Consider the following 14,795-nt stretch of genomic DNA (forward strand, 5'->3'; position numbering starts at 1 on the left):
CCGGGCCGGGCCGGGCCGGGCCGGGCCGAGCCGAGCGAGAGGGCCCCCCCACGCCCCGCCTCACCCCGGGCCCGCGGCCCCGCAGGCCGGGGCCGAGGATTCCTCAGCCGCCTCCTGCGGGGTAAGACAACGGCGGGAGGGAAGGAGGGAAGGAGGGAGGGAGGGCAGTGTCGGGTGCGGACGCTGCCGGTCCTTCCGGGCCGCCCGAGCGGCGTCCGCCCTTTGGCCGTAGGTCGGCGGGGCGGGGCGGGGCCCCGGGGCTCACATGAGGCCGCCTCTCCCCCACACGTCACCCAGGCGATGGGGGGGGCCGGAGGGGGGGCGGGAGGGGCGGGAGGGGCCGGCCGGAGCCACAGGCACCTCCCGAAGATTCCGCTCCGCTCCGCTCCGCTCCCCTCTGCGCCTGCGCTCTGCCTTCTCTCCTCACCGCCTCCCCCGTCCCCCCCCGCCCCCCCGTCAAGGCGTTCCCCCGACCCGCTCCTCCGGAATCGGCACCTTGGGGAGAGGGAGAGAGAGAGAGAGAGAGACCCTCCCTCAACCCCTCTTCGTTCCCTCTATCCCGCCCCTGTCGTGATTGTCGTCGTCGTCGTCGTCGCCGCCGCTCCCAGCCAGCGGCCCGGACGGCTGACCGTCCCCCTCGTAGGATGAGCGGCCGACCGGCCGACCCACCCACCGGCCACAACCTCTTGCAACCAGAGGTAAAGGGAATCAGGCCCTCGCCAAACTGCGCGTGCGCAAAGCGAGCGGGGGGCCCTCCCCCCGGGAAGGCCGGGGGGGACCACCGCGCATGCGCCGCCGCCGCCCCCCTGGGCCTTGGGACGGAGAACGGGGGAAGGCGGCCGGGCGGGCCGACGGACGGACGGACGGAGGACACGCACCTTCCCCCCCACCCCACCCCAATTAAAATCGATTGCCCGAATATAACGCCGGAACCCGACCCACCCCTGTGATCACTACACCCGTTCGCTCCAGTGTTTATGAAACAGTGGATCAGTCGACTCTTACTGAACGCTCGGCCAGTTAGTTGTATTGGTGAGACGTTCAGTCGGGATTCATCTCCACCGTATTTAACGATCGATGGTATTAGATGCTCAATCTAGTAGGAAACATGCAACGAATCGATCGGGAAATAATCTTAATCCGTCAACCGATAATATTTATGAAATCCTGTCCGTTCTACCTTGGCCACGCCACTAAAATCTGCTCTTTCCGCTGCATCCAGACTATCACTCCGTTGATCCGAGCACTTCCTCGTTAACCTCTCCGCCCCCAGTGTCTCTGCAGTCCGGTCCCTACTTCACTCTGTTGCCCAGATCATTTTTCTGGAAAACTGTTCAGTCCGCTCCTACCCACTCCTCGAGGATCTCCCGTGGTTTCCCGTCCACCTCCACATAGTGATAATAATAGTGATGGCATTTGTTAAGTGTTTACTATGTGCCAAACCCTGTTCTAAGTGGGGGGGAGATACAAGGTCATCAGGTGGTCCCACGTGGGGCTCCCAGTCTTTATCCCCATTTTACAGATGAGGTCACTGAGGCACAGAGAAGTGAAGTGACTTGCCCAAAGTCACACAGAGGACAAGTGGTGGAGCCGGACTTAGAACCCACGACCTCCGACTCCCAAGTCCGTGCTCTTTCCGCTGAGCCACGCTGCTTATCGCATCAAACCAAAACTCCTTCCCAATGGCTTTAAAGGACTCAATCAGCTCACCCCCTCCTATCTCATCTCTCTGATTTCCTGCCACAATCCGCCTTCACACTTTGCCCCTCTAACACCATCCTACTCACTGTATCTCGATCTCATCTATCTCACAACTAACCCCTGTCCCCATCCTCCCCCTGGCCTGGAAATACCCTCTCCCCCCACCTTTGTATACAATAGACCACCACTCTCCCACCTTCAAAGCCTTATTAAAATCACATCTCCCCATTAAGCCCTCATTTCCCCTACTCCTCCCTTCTTCAGTTCCTAAGCACTTGGATCTGTCCCCGTTAAGCACTTGATAGTCATCCCACCTTGGGCCCCACAGCACTTATGTACATATCTGTGATTTATGTTAATGTCCATCTCTCCGTCTAGATCCGGACAGGGAATTTGTCAACAATTCTGTTCTACTCTCCCAAGTGTTTAATACAGTGCTGAGTACACAGTAAGTGCTCACCGAATACCACTGATTGATTGATTGATTGAACGCTCAATCAGTGGTATCTATTGAACACTCACTGAAAAATTCAGTCAGCCGAAATGAAAGACTGGAGAGTTTTTATCTTCCTTGAGAAAAGTCAGCCTCAGATAAATGGAGCCTCCAGCCATATCCCCGAGAGTCGACTGATGGAGGTTCTCCTTTGTTCAGACTTCCTACAGCTGGGCGGCAGGATGCAGGGCACGGGCTGCAGTGCGTGCAGCCGGGTGTCCGGGTCCAGGATCTACACGTGGCTGCTAGGGACACTCTTCGTGGCTCTGGGCTCAAGTCGCATCCTCCTCACGAAGCTCTCAGCCAACGAAGGTAGGCTAAGCGCCGGACCGGAAACTGGGGGACTAAACCTATTCTCTGATGATGGAGGCACCGGCTCATTCTTGGCCTGGGAAATGAGCATGTTAATCCTTGCAGCTGAGTGGTGATGTCTTTGTGCGAGGTCTATGTCCACAGGGACTCTGGGGATCCATCCTTCCTCCTGCTCCCCGGAGTTGATATATAGACTGCGTAGTCCATTCTCTTAATACGGCTTGTCGGTCAGTCATTTGTATAGAATGCTTACTGTTTGCAGAAAAGTGTACTAAGCACTTGGGAGAGTACAATATGATTAACAGGCTTATGGAGCCTCTCTGTTTAGTGAGTTTCAGTATGGTCAGGGCTCAACGCTTCCCTCTCCTCCAGCACTCTCCTGCACAGGTGCCACCCACCCCTCACCGCCATGTGGGGAAAAAAGAGGAGGCAAAGCAACCAGAAGTAGGGGAGTGCCTGGCTGCTGTTCTGGCCCTGCGAGGACCGACAAATCATCTTCCTTCAATTATAGTGGACAGATTTAGTGCTGTGAACAGCTCCCACTGGGGAGAGGCTGTGGCCCTCCTGGAGACAATGCAGGGAAGCCCGGCGGGAACTGGCCCCAGAGGGGGACTCCTCCCCTCCCCTGGCTCCCTGCAGCTGGTTCCCCTTGGCCAGGGAGGTAGCCGCTTCTGCATGGAGAGACACGTGAATTCAACTGGGGTTCCAAGGTCGGACTCGGGCATCTTCCTCCACAGCTGCTCTGTAATAGCCTGCCCCCGGGTGCAGCGCCGTAATGGAAGGCCAGAGTTTACGAATGCAATTTCTTCTTTCATCCCCTCTCAAAAGCAAGTGAAATCATTGGGCTCACAGTTTCACAGAACGTCCTCAGAGCTGCAGAGGCCACCGGCTTCGCCTTCCACGAACAAAGTATCGGCTAATAGCTTATCAGCATTTTATTAATGGAATGCAATTTCTGTTCCCTTTTAGAGAACAAGTACGACTACCTTCCCACCACTGTGAACGTGTGCTCGGAGCTGGTGAAGCTGGTGCTGTGCACTCCGGTGGCGCTCTGGGTGGTCCGCAAGGGTACGTGTCCGAGCAGCCCCACGCCTTTTCACGTCTTTGGTTCCAAACTCCAGCCCGCCGCTGGTGTAGGTGAACTGGCTGTTGGGGAAATGAGGGCACTGGGAGGGATCAGATACTGAAGACATTTCCTGACTGTGGTGACCTGGTGCTCCAACACCACCACCCTCACTCACCCACCCACAGCACCTCCAGTAGTTTCGTCACCAGCTCTGGGTAGCTCAACCCCTGGTTGGCAGTCAGGCTGTGGGCCGCAGGCTCCCCGCACTCAGATCGGGGCCTGCAGAAAACGGCCATAGAGATCCATGCTGAACTTATTCACCCTGAAGGCCACCGGTCTGCTGGGAGAGGGGAAAAAAAAGGAAGGCCATAGGAGCCACTTGGCTCCCTTAGAGGGACAGCTCTGGTCCAGCTCTGCTGATGGCAGGGTCTGGGAAAGAGAAGGAGCATGGCCTAGTGGAAAGAGCACGGGCCAGGGAATCAGGACTTCTAGCCTGGCACCTCCTCTACTCAGCTGATCTGAAAGATCAGGCTGTCGGGGCGGTGGCTCTCCCCGAGGCTGTGTCTCCGTGGTAGAAGCGAGGGGCTCGGCAGGAACCGGGTCCTCCCCAGGCCCCCTTCCCCAGGGGAGCTGGCCAGTCAGTGCCCATCGGGAGCCTGGGGTAAGGTTGGAGCCGATCCAAGCTGAAGCATAAACCGAATTCTCTTCTTTGCAGAGGGCCGTCCGTGCCGAGCTTTGACATGCACTTCCTGGAAAGAACTTGGAAACTACCTCAAGTGGGCCATTCCTGCCTTCCTTTACTTTCTGGATAACCTCATTGTCTTCTATGTGCTGTCCTACCTCCAGCCAGTAAGTAGAGCCCTCCGTGGGAAGACCCATCGAGTCCCCAAAGTCCTCTCTCACAGCTGTGGCTGACTGCCTTTCTGGGGTTTCCCCCCGAGACCCCACTGCTTCCAGACTTTCCTTAGACACTCCAAGAGGAGTGTCGGCATCTGCCGAGCGCTCACTGAGGGCAGTGCACGGTGCTCACCGCTTGACCTTTGATTCCAAAATGCAACAGCTGCACCTAATATGGGGTATCTCTCCCAGTGGGTTGGGGGCCAGCGGTGGAGGGGGGTAGAGGGGGGCGCTCAGTAGATTCTGTTACTCCAACCCTGGGGAGAGGAACGGGGGACGGGGGGAAGGGAAGTCCGGCCAGACCCAGGAGACCAAGTCTGAGAATTTCTTTCCCTCTCGAGTATTAGATTCTCTGAAATCTTTTGAGAAATGTCTGGGTCTCTGTGGAACTATCGTTCTCCCTGGGTTTGTGTGTGCCACCCATTTCAGTTCTTCAGGAGCACATGGCCTGTGACCCATGGAACTTTTGCATCACCATAGTACTTTGGCACACTCTACATCCTGTGACCCTTCTGTACGTACTTCTTTATACACACTTCTGGTTGAGCCAGTCTCCCTCCCACTTAGAAGTTATTTTATGTCCATCTCCCCTGTCTAGATAGTAAGCCCCTTGAGGTTAGGAGCCTGTCTGCTAACCCTGTTGCTCTTTCCCAAGTGCTTAGCACAGTGCTTTGCACACAGTAGACAGCTCGATAAATGATAATTGAGTGATTGAAAACCTAAGTCTCTTCAAATGTCGAACATGTGCCCAGTTCGAGAGACCGGAAGTAAAAGCCCAGGAAGTCCATTTTGCCCAGACCCAAGTCACTGAACTGCTCTGTGCTTCAGTTACCTCACCTGAATATCTGTTCTCCCTCCTACTGAGAATGTGAGCCCTGTGTGGGACAGGGACTCTGTCCATCCTGATTATCTTGAATCTACCCCCGTGCTTAGAACAGTGCTTGACACACTGTAAGTGATTAACAAATACCATAAAAAATACCATAAACAAAAGTGTGTCAAGGAGGCCCCGGTCAGGTAAACACCTCAACTGCGACCCCAACACCTGCTCGGGTCTGTAACCCTGTGTCCCCTCTCTCTAGGTCATGGCCGTGCTGTTCTCAAACTTTAGCATCATCACCACTGCTCTTCTCTTCAGGATCGTGCTCAAGTAAGTAACTTGCTCTGAAAGGCATACCGCGTGACACTGAGCGGGTCCCAGTTTGGGATGTAAACTCACTGCTGGATGTTTCTGGGCAAGTCACTGAAAGTAGGGAGTCAAATTACAGCTCAGGTAGCGGCTTTTACTCGTTCATCTACCGCGACACAGATCGCCCGGTGTGTTGACTTCTCACGGGAAGGGCAAGATTACTTTTCAGCTAAGAGGCATAAAGATTTTTCTTCTCCCCAGGTCCCTTGCCAACATTGATTTTAGCATGTTCCAAAAGTCAACACCGGCTTCTTATTTGTGGGGAGGAGGGAGAAACACTATCTTAATGTAGTCAGGCCCTCCAGAGTGTGGGTTTTTAGAGCCCAGATGCTGGAGGGGAACTAGGACACTTTCACCGGGACCATGGCTGCCTTTTGAGGGTGGAGCACAACATGGCATGTGAGGAGCCAGCCGTGCAGGGGCAGACGACGTGGGTCGGGGCACGGGTACCCCAGCACGATCTCCCCTCGACGCTGGGTCTGTTGGGACGTGGCCCTCACAACCTAGGAGAAGTGACCGAACCCTTTGACCCAAATAAACCATTTCCACTGAGCCCCAACAATCCCAGGAGGACCGACTCTAGTTATAAAACAGGAGTGATGCTGATGATAATGGTGGTGATGACAATAAGGCACCTGCAGGCGCGCGCCAACACCCCCACCCCTACAAACACATTCCAAAACCCCGTCATGCGAATCTGTGGAAATCAGGTGCTGAAGCCAAAGCCAGGCTTTATGTAGTCTGGGGTCTCAGGATCATCAAGGCAACAATGTTATTCCCTCTCCTCTTCCCTGTCCCCTGAAATCTCCAAAAGGTCAAATTGGTGATTCTGAATGACCTGAGAGCTCTGGCCAAAAGTCCATTTTCCCTAATAGGGGCTCCAGGCCTGCTTTGGTGACCCTTTTAAACTCTATTAGCCCCAAAGGGGCCAAAACCCTGGGAGGGCTGGGACAGCAACTCCTGCTCCTCCCTGTTGGGCCGCCGGGGGGCCCTGGGCCGGCCCAGGCAGAGGGGGATGGAGGGAACACAGTCACAGTCCCCATTTGCGGGGCTAGGTGCTCAGCTTAACAAATATCGCCATTATCATCGACATTATTATTGTTATCGTTAACAAAAGGCGGTCTAAGCCTCCCTCCTCCAATCCCCCCTCCCCTGGCTCATCCTCTGAGTTTTCTCCTTCTCGAACTCTCAGTAAGTGCAGGAGGAACTGAACATGCAGGCTAATCCAGAGTGTCCAGGTAATGCGGGGGAAGCCGAGCCAACAGGCTAATTCAGAATGACCAGATACTGCAGGAGGAGCAGAACCAACAGCCTAATCCAGAGTGACCAAGCGGCCCAAGAGGACCTGAGCCAACAGACCAGGCTAGACTTACCTGGCAGTTGAGGAGAAGCTCAAAGCAGGACGGTCAAAAGTGACCGGGCAGTGCAGGAGAAACTCAAAAGCAGGACAGCTGGGAGGGCAGGGGGAGCTGAGCCAACAGGCCGGCCCAGAGGGATCCAGGCTTGCCGCTAGGCTGCCCTACAGCCCCGCCATCCCTGAGCCTCCTCCGGAGGGGAGGGGCAGGGGGAGGGACGTCAGCCGGTCCATCGAAGCAACTGAGGGGCAGATGCCACTGTGGTGGATTTGAGGAAACCCCGGTAAAGCAAAGGCTTCTCTCGCTTGGTCCCATGATGTCAGGGAGGTCACCTAGGTCAACCCTCACCCACGGACCAACAGCCCCCTCACACCCGTGTCCGGCCGCTGGGAGCCACAGAGACCCGCAGTCATCCCAGGGTTAGGGAAGTATCGCATCCACACAGGTAACTGAAAGCCTGAGAGCCCAGCAGTGGGTCCGGATTGCCCAGCCCTGTGGACCCTGGATGGAGAGGTCCTGTGCTCCCGCAGAGTGAGACCGGCCAAACAAATGGGTTCCAGAGTCAGTCTTCATGCTCAGAAGTGGTTTCGGGTCGACGGGGAGAGGTGGCCGGTCAAAGGGGATTAGGCATCAAAGCCTGAAGCAGGGTAGAAACAGTAGCCAGGATGGTATCTGCTGAGTGCCCTGTATCAAGTGTTTGGGGAAGTACATGAGAAGCACATGACCCATTCCCTGCCCACAAGGAGCTTACCCTCTCTCTAGTAGCGGGTGACAGCCATAAAGATCTTTACACCTAGTGGAACCAGGGTTCATCTTTGACTGCACAGCTGTGAAAACACAAAAGGGCTGAGGAGGCTGTTGGGTCGAGACGATGCGGGGAGTGGGGGGACGGGGAGGTTTTAGAAAAAAGCTTCCCGGAGAAGTTGGAATTTCAGCAACGTTGCCTCTCAGGTGCCCGGGCTGGCTCTTCACTCCAATGAGCGTGAGAGCCACTGAGACACCCCCATACACACACACCCCCACCGCCTCTCCCTCTGTCCCCCACTCACTCCCTCCCCGTCTTGGTGATGCTGCTGTTTTCCATCCCTGTTTTCCAGGCGGCATCTCTCTTGGGTGCAGTGGGCTTCCCTGATGGTCCTGTTTCTCTCTATCGTGGCCTTGACCGCGGGCCCCGGGGACAACTCACCCACACCCCACCCAGCGGGGCCCGGGATTCACCACGAAGCCCTAGCCCACCCGTCGGACTCCTGCCTCCTCCCAGCGGAGCCTGGGGGGCCGTGCCTCGGGAATGCCACCTGCCCCCCGGGAGGGTGGTCTCTCATCCCGGCCCAGTGGAACGTCACGGCCGGGGTTCTGCGCCACATGCGCGTCAGCCTGGGCCATGTGCTCATTGTGGCTCAGTGTTTCATCTCCTCCCTGGCCAACATCTACAACGAGAAGATATTAAAGGAGGGGGGCCAGCTCACCGAAAACATCTTCGTCCAGAACAGCAAGCTGTATGTCTTCGGCACCTTCTTCAACGGGCTGACGCTGGCCCTGCGAGCCGACAGCCGCGGCCGGATCGAGCGCTGCGGGCTGTTCCACGGCCATAATGCGTTCTCGGTGGCCCTCATCTTCATCACGGCCCTCCAGGGCCTCTCGGTGGCCTTCATCCTCAAGTTCCGGGACAACATGTTCCACATCCTGATGGCCCAGGTCACCACGGTGATCATCACCGCGGCTTCCATTCTGGTATTTGACTTCAGGCCCTCCCTGGCGTTCTTCCTGGAGGCCCCCACGGTGCTCCTCTCCATATTCATCTACAATGCCAGTCAGCCCGGCGAACCGCTGCCGGGCGGCCCCCGGCGAGAGCGGGTCCAAGAGGGAACTGGCCACCTCTGGGAGCGCTCCAGCGGGGTGAGTCTCTGGGGTCCGCACAAGAGCGGTGGGTTATGGGTTCTGGAATCATCCGGCGGGTCGCTTCTCACAAGTAGGGCAGTGCTATTTGCTGAGCACCCTCTGTGTGCCGGGCCACGTCCTGAGCGCTCGGGAAAGTGCACCAGAAACACAAGATGCCTTCCCTGCCTACATGGGCCTTACACCCCAATGGGCGAGGCAGCTATAAAAAGAGTGGACTCTGAATTCATAATTGCCTGTGAAGAAGTGAATCAACACATGTTCAGGGAGGCAAAGGTTGGGTGTCCACAAAGAGCTAGGGGAAGCTGCCGGGTGGGTGGGTGGCTGTGACTTGACTGGTCAGACAGAGATGGGTGGTCGGGTGGAGGAGCCCGAGGGTCGGGTTTGTCCCTAGGGAGTGGGGACAAACCCTTTAGCCCACTCAGTCGAGTGGCTTTCTTCTGGCTCTGTCGTCATAGCAGGTAGTGGCCAACAGAGGGCGCCCCGTGCATCCAGGCGCTGGCTTCCGGGGGGCTTTGGGGGACCCCGAGCCCTGCCTTTTCTCATACCCCGGGAATCTCCAGAGGGGAACTGACCCAAAAATCCCATCATTCGGCACGGTCGTTTGGGCACAGCCATTCAGTTTTATCCCAGTTTCCACCTATCGCCTCTAGGATGGAGAAGAGCTGGAGAGACTGACGAAACCAAGCAGCGACATCGACTCAGACGAAGACACCCTCTAACCTGCCCGGGAATTCCAGGGATCCAAGCCAAAAAATGCTGGTTGTTGAAGCTGCTGCTTCTTCGGGTTGGGCCCAGAAACCGGGGACTGGGAGGGCCCTCTTCCTTCATTGCTGCGGAAACTCCGTCTTGTGTCTAGAACCAAAGTTTCTTGAATTCCAGACAATATGGGGAGGCCACCAGGAGTCTGGAGTGATGAAATGGACTCCTCTGAGCCAAGTGACCTCTCATGCGCTCACTCACACAAGGGTTCCCCCCACACACTACCATCCTCCCCCCCTTCACATCTCCCCTCCGTCCCCCAAGTCCTCCTCCTTTTGACTCCACTCCCGGTCCTGCTGCCCCTTATGCCCTGGCCCGCTCGGCATTTCTCTACTTCTTGATGGCATTCGATCACCACTCCAAAGGGGACAACGGGTCCTGGGCTGTCTCTGACCCGTGACCATCTAATGGCTATCGGGCAAAGGTTACATCTGTTTCACATTTGTTGTTGGTTGTGTTGGTTTCACAGAGGTTGTGTGGTTCCCAGAATCCCCCCACAGAAGCGACCCAGGGGGCGAGGGGTGACCTACCACTCAGCTGGAATGGGACCCTGGTGTAAACTGCTGTTGATTTACACTGATCCTCGCACATTAATCTGCCACAGTGATGGAATTAATGGAGCATTTTTCGATTGTCATCTGCCCGTTCTTTGAGTTGCCTCTGGGTTGGAAAGAGGCAGAAAGTTATGATTTCAGTTCTGATCAAACCTAAAGTGAAAGCATGCTGCAGGTGTGTTGGGCCATGAAGACTCTCCAGGTGGAAGCTCTGGTCGAGGCGGGTGGCGAAGCCATTTCCACTCTCATTCACCCGGAAACTGCAGTGTCCCATCTGGGTCACCTACATCTCCCAGTACGTCTTGGCAGCCAGAATGGCAAGCAGCCTCCGAGATGTGTTCACACCCGAGTCCTGGGGTGGTGGCAAGGCCACCCTTTGGCCTTGGTCTCCCGCTCCCCTCTGGGGGCCGAGGGCTAGGCTCACCCCGCAGTTTGGGCTCCCGCTTCTCCGTGAGCCAGGATCTACCACCACAATGGTGAATAGAGGCTCAGATCTTCGTGCATCAGCTATCTTCAGTCTGGATCCCTCCCTGGGGAAATCGCCGGTACCTGCTGCCACTGATGATCCTGTACCCTCTGTTGGCCGTCCACCCTGCCACAGCCACCACTCCCCACCAGCCCACCCACCCATCCCCCTCCCCTCTGCCAGCAGCCAGAGGGACGGGGGTCTCTACAATCCCCCAGGTTCTATGCGCGCCCCCTCCCCCAACGTCCCCCGGACTATCATCTGCGATCTCTCACTCCTTAATGGGTGCTTTCTTTTTGCTTTAAACATGCTCCTCTCTCCTATACTAAAATGTCTCTTCTGGATCCTTCTGTGTCCCCCAGCTCTTACCCCATCTCCCTGCTCCCATTCCTGCCCAGAAAACTCAGATGGGCTGTTCACACCCATTGCTTGCACTTCCTCTCCTCCAAGTCCTCCTTGACCCTCTACAATCCTGTTTCTGCCCACTGAGCCCACTCCTAAGGACACTTATGACCTCTTTTTTGCCACCGCTGATGGAGTATTTTAGCCTAATCCTACTCAAACTCTTGACTACCTGGGTTTTACCAACAGAGTTCTCTCCTAATTCTTCTCTTACCTTTCTGGCTGCTTCCTAGACTCTTTTTCTGGCCCTTCTTCTGCCTCTCACTCCTTAACTATGGGTGCCTCTCACGTCTCCATTCTGGTCCTCTTCTCTTGCTTTACACTCAACCCTTGATGGGAAGGGTGAGGAAGGACGCATTTACTGGCTCCCAAGGCTTTAGTAACATCCTCTGTGTGATCTCACATCTACCTCACAGCCCTGTCTTCCCACCTCTGCTCCCATCTCCCATTTCCACTTAGCCCAGGAAGTCACACGATGTTCTTGCCAGCAGCTTAAATCCAGTATGTATGTCTAAAACTGAAGTCTTCAACTTCTTGCCTTTTCCAACATCACCATCCTCCCCACCTCCAAAACCCACAATCTAGGCATCAACCCTAATGCCTCACTGTTCTTTCAGTCTGTCATTTCCTCCAAATTCCCCATCCCTGTCCCTTCCTCCTCCATTCAAGTGTCCAGCACCCCAGTCCAGGTGTTTATCGTATCCCGACTAGGTCGCATCTCCCTGCCTCCCGTCTCTTCACTGTCCAGGCCATACTTCATTCTGCTGCTCAGATCATTATTCTGAAATGTCACTCTGCACACATCTCTCCACTTGAATTTTTCGTTCCTCTCAAATTACCCTAGGCTTCATCCTCCACTCTCCTGCCTCCAACCCCTTATTCTCACACTTTCTCCTGCCTGGAACTCTCTCTCCCTTCAAGTCCCCCAGACTTCAGCCCTCCACAACGTAAAACCCTCCTGAAATTCCACTTTTCCAGGAGGCCTTCCCAAATTAATTCTACTCCCCAACCAAAGTCTCAGGACATTTGTGCCATCTCCTTCTTGGGCCCAGACAAACACCAGCAGCACTTTGGTACATATCAACTTGCAGACTCTACCATTTCAACAGTTTCTTACCCCCATATCCATCTTACCATTTTCTTCTTTCATAAATCATTTCGTAGCAGTCTTCCACCATTAGATTGCCAGCTCCTCCAGAGCAGGGTTCATGGCTTCTATCTCATTCGACTCCCCCAGGGGTTCTACACAAAGTAGATGCTCAATAAATACCACTGGGTGTTTATTGACTAGAAAATCACAAGAAAGAGGGGAGAAACCACGAATGCAATAATAGCAGCAGGATCCAGGGTGAGAAGAAAATACAGAATCGATCCTGCTGCCTGCCGGCCTGCCCTCCCAACCCTCCACCTTCCTGTCCACACACCATCCACCTGCCTGCCTACCTCCTGTCCACCCACCCACCCGCCTGCCTCCCACCCGCCTGCCTGCCTCCTTTCCGCCCACTGCCCATCTGCCCGCTGTTGAGAGATGTTCATATAAATGCTACTTAGACAAAGAGAGGTCACAGACCCACCCTGAAAGAGCCTCTGTAAATCAGGTAAACCACTGGGCAGACAGAAAGCAAACTGCCCGCTGTGAACACAAGCCCCAAAACCACTTCCCTGAGACGACAACAACTTTGAAAAGCCAAATGGAGTTTCGAAGTCAGTCGGGAACAAGTTCTTCCATTGCTCTGCCCTTCCCATCCTGCCAACTCCAATAACGATCTCAGACGATCTATTTCAGGCGGGCAGAGTCAACCCGTCCAGCATCGACGGAAGCTCCGAAAGCACATGGACACACAATACTTCCTCCTCCAGATGGCAGAGAAAGCAAAGCCCTGAAATCAGAGGCTTCAAACGCTGGCTCTGACAGTGATGGCTCCTGTATTTTGAGGGGAACCATTAAGCCTCTTGGCTAGCATGTTGAAAAATAAAAATCAGCTGCTAGAACCTACACCCTTGAACCCACCCCACAGAACCCTGGTTTTCCACTGAAGCTCAGACTTGACGTGTTGCCATTTCGGTGTGTTTCCATTAGAGTTGCCAACTGCTGAGAATGATTTTTCGAGCAGACTGAATAAAAATGACTGACTTTCGCATTTTTTTACTGACAGATCAACATAAGGGGGTTGGGGGAAGCAGCTGTTCCCATGGGAGCAGCCAGATGGACTCACGAGAAACTCTGTAAAAATCACTCCCAGCACTTGGCAGCCCTGGCCCGGAGCCCAGACAGGGAGAAGCGGGGGTCCAGGCCGAGGTCCGCTGGTCAGGAAGGGTGGAAAGCCCTGGCCAGAGATTTGTCCACTGCTACGGCGAGCCCCGGGGGGAGTGTGAGGGATAGGGGGTGAGCTAAGGGTCCAGCCCACCCTGGGACTCCCTTCCTCTGACCAGGCTGTTCCGGCCTCCGCTTTTGAGCCTTCCCTTGTGCTCCGCAGCCATCTCCGCCCCGTGACCACCCAGCCAGCAGAGCTCCCCCTTTGGGGAGTTCCGAGCCACCCGGCCTCTCCTTCTTTCCCCCCTCCCCCCCACCCCACACACCACCCAACTCCCTCAGCACCACCACAGGACACCCGGGCCCAGCCAAAGTGTCACCAGCCACAGCTCCCCCCAACCCTGGAGACTGGACGGGTGGGAGGAGACCCCAGGAATCACCACAAACCCATCACACGCTCCTGTCTGGAGCAATGAGATCCCAGATAGGAGAGAGGAGTCTCAGGGATTTCCCTTTACCAGTACTTTACTCAAGTGTCCATCTTCCCATCTAGTCTCTAAGGTCCTCGTTGGCAGAGATCGGGTCTACTGATTCTATTATATTGTACTCTCCCAGGCATTTAATGCAGTGCTCTGCAAACAGTAAGTGCTCAATAAATACCATTAATTGATTGGTGAAGCTGGTAGGCTGCGAAGTCAGAAATAACCAGGCCCCAGAATGGAAACGCACAGCAGAGTTTCAGGGAAAGTTCCCTACCAGAAACTCCAATTCTGAGGACACACAGCTCGTTCACCGGATAAGGTGGAGCTGTGACCGGGGGATTAGCTGACAGACCGTTGACTGACTGTCCACTGAGCTGTAACCTCTGCTGAGGGGCAGATCTCCCAGTGAGCAGGACAGTCACAGTGATGATGGAGTGAACGGGGCTTCCCGCCACACGGTTAAATGTCCACATCCTCTAGGAGCCGAACAGCTACAATGGCGTGCCCTGGCTGGTTTTGGTGATGCCCTAACCCCACCAAGTTCCCCCCAAACCAGGCCATCACCTTCCCCACCGCACCACGCCCATCTCACTGCTCCCCGTGCTTGGTCCTCACTTGCAGAACAACGGGCAGGTTTCGTGCTGGGCATCAGGAAGAGCTGCACCTCCTGGCACCCTGAGTTTAGGACCGACCATTGTCCATCTGGTGTGGTGGCCGCCTCTCGGAACTGGCAGCGAGCGACCAGGAGGAAGTACCCGGAGGGCAGCCCGGTTCCTTAGGGGAGGGGGTATGGAGCAGCTCCCCGGCCACTGCAGCCTACCTAGATTTAGGCAGAGGAAGATCCCGAGAGAGCACAGTTGAAGCTTCAGGATCACAAAGCACCGGAATGATCCATCTCTTGTACAGAACCTGCCCTGATCAAACCACCCCCCGTCTCTCTCGGTCGTGCTCCCATGGCAACATCTT

General features: G+C 55.6%; 1 protein-coding gene across 1 annotated transcript; it reads left to right on the forward strand.

The window, feature by feature from the left end:
* Positions 1-447: 447 nt before the first annotated feature.
* Positions 448-13,232, forward strand: SLC35A5 (solute carrier family 35 member A5). The gene is made up of 7 exons (XM_029074785.2): positions 448-698; positions 2,354-2,506; positions 3,476-3,574; positions 4,288-4,421; positions 5,552-5,619; positions 8,111-8,909; positions 9,563-13,232. The coding sequence occupies exons 2-7, from the start codon at positions 2,377-2,379 to the stop codon at positions 9,629-9,631; spliced, it is 1,299 nt and encodes a 432-aa protein (XP_028930618.1). The 5' UTR covers positions 448-698; positions 2,354-2,376; the 3' UTR covers positions 9,632-13,232.
* The last annotated feature ends 1,563 nt before the right edge of the window (positions 13,233-14,795 follow it).

This window comes from Ornithorhynchus anatinus, chromosome 11 (genome assembly GCF_004115215.2).
Source record: "Ornithorhynchus anatinus isolate Pmale09 chromosome 11, mOrnAna1.pri.v4, whole genome shotgun sequence".
NCBI lineage: Eukaryota > Metazoa > Chordata > Mammalia > Monotremata > Ornithorhynchidae > Ornithorhynchus > Ornithorhynchus anatinus.

Bases quoted from the DNA above. Each gene is read 5' to 3' on its own strand.
- SLC35A5 (XM_029074785.2), top strand. From the start codon at position 2,377: ATGCAGGGCACGGGCTGCAGTGCGTGCAGCCGGGTGTCCGGGTCCAGG. The intron at 3,575-4,287 runs GTACGTGTCCGA...TCTTCTTTGCAG, and splicing joins GCTCTGGGTGGTCCGCAAGG to AGGGCCGTCCGTGCCGAGCT. The intron at 4,422-5,551 runs GTAAGTAGAGCC...CCCTCTCTCTAG, and splicing joins TGCTGTCCTACCTCCAGCCA to GTCATGGCCGTGCTGTTCTC.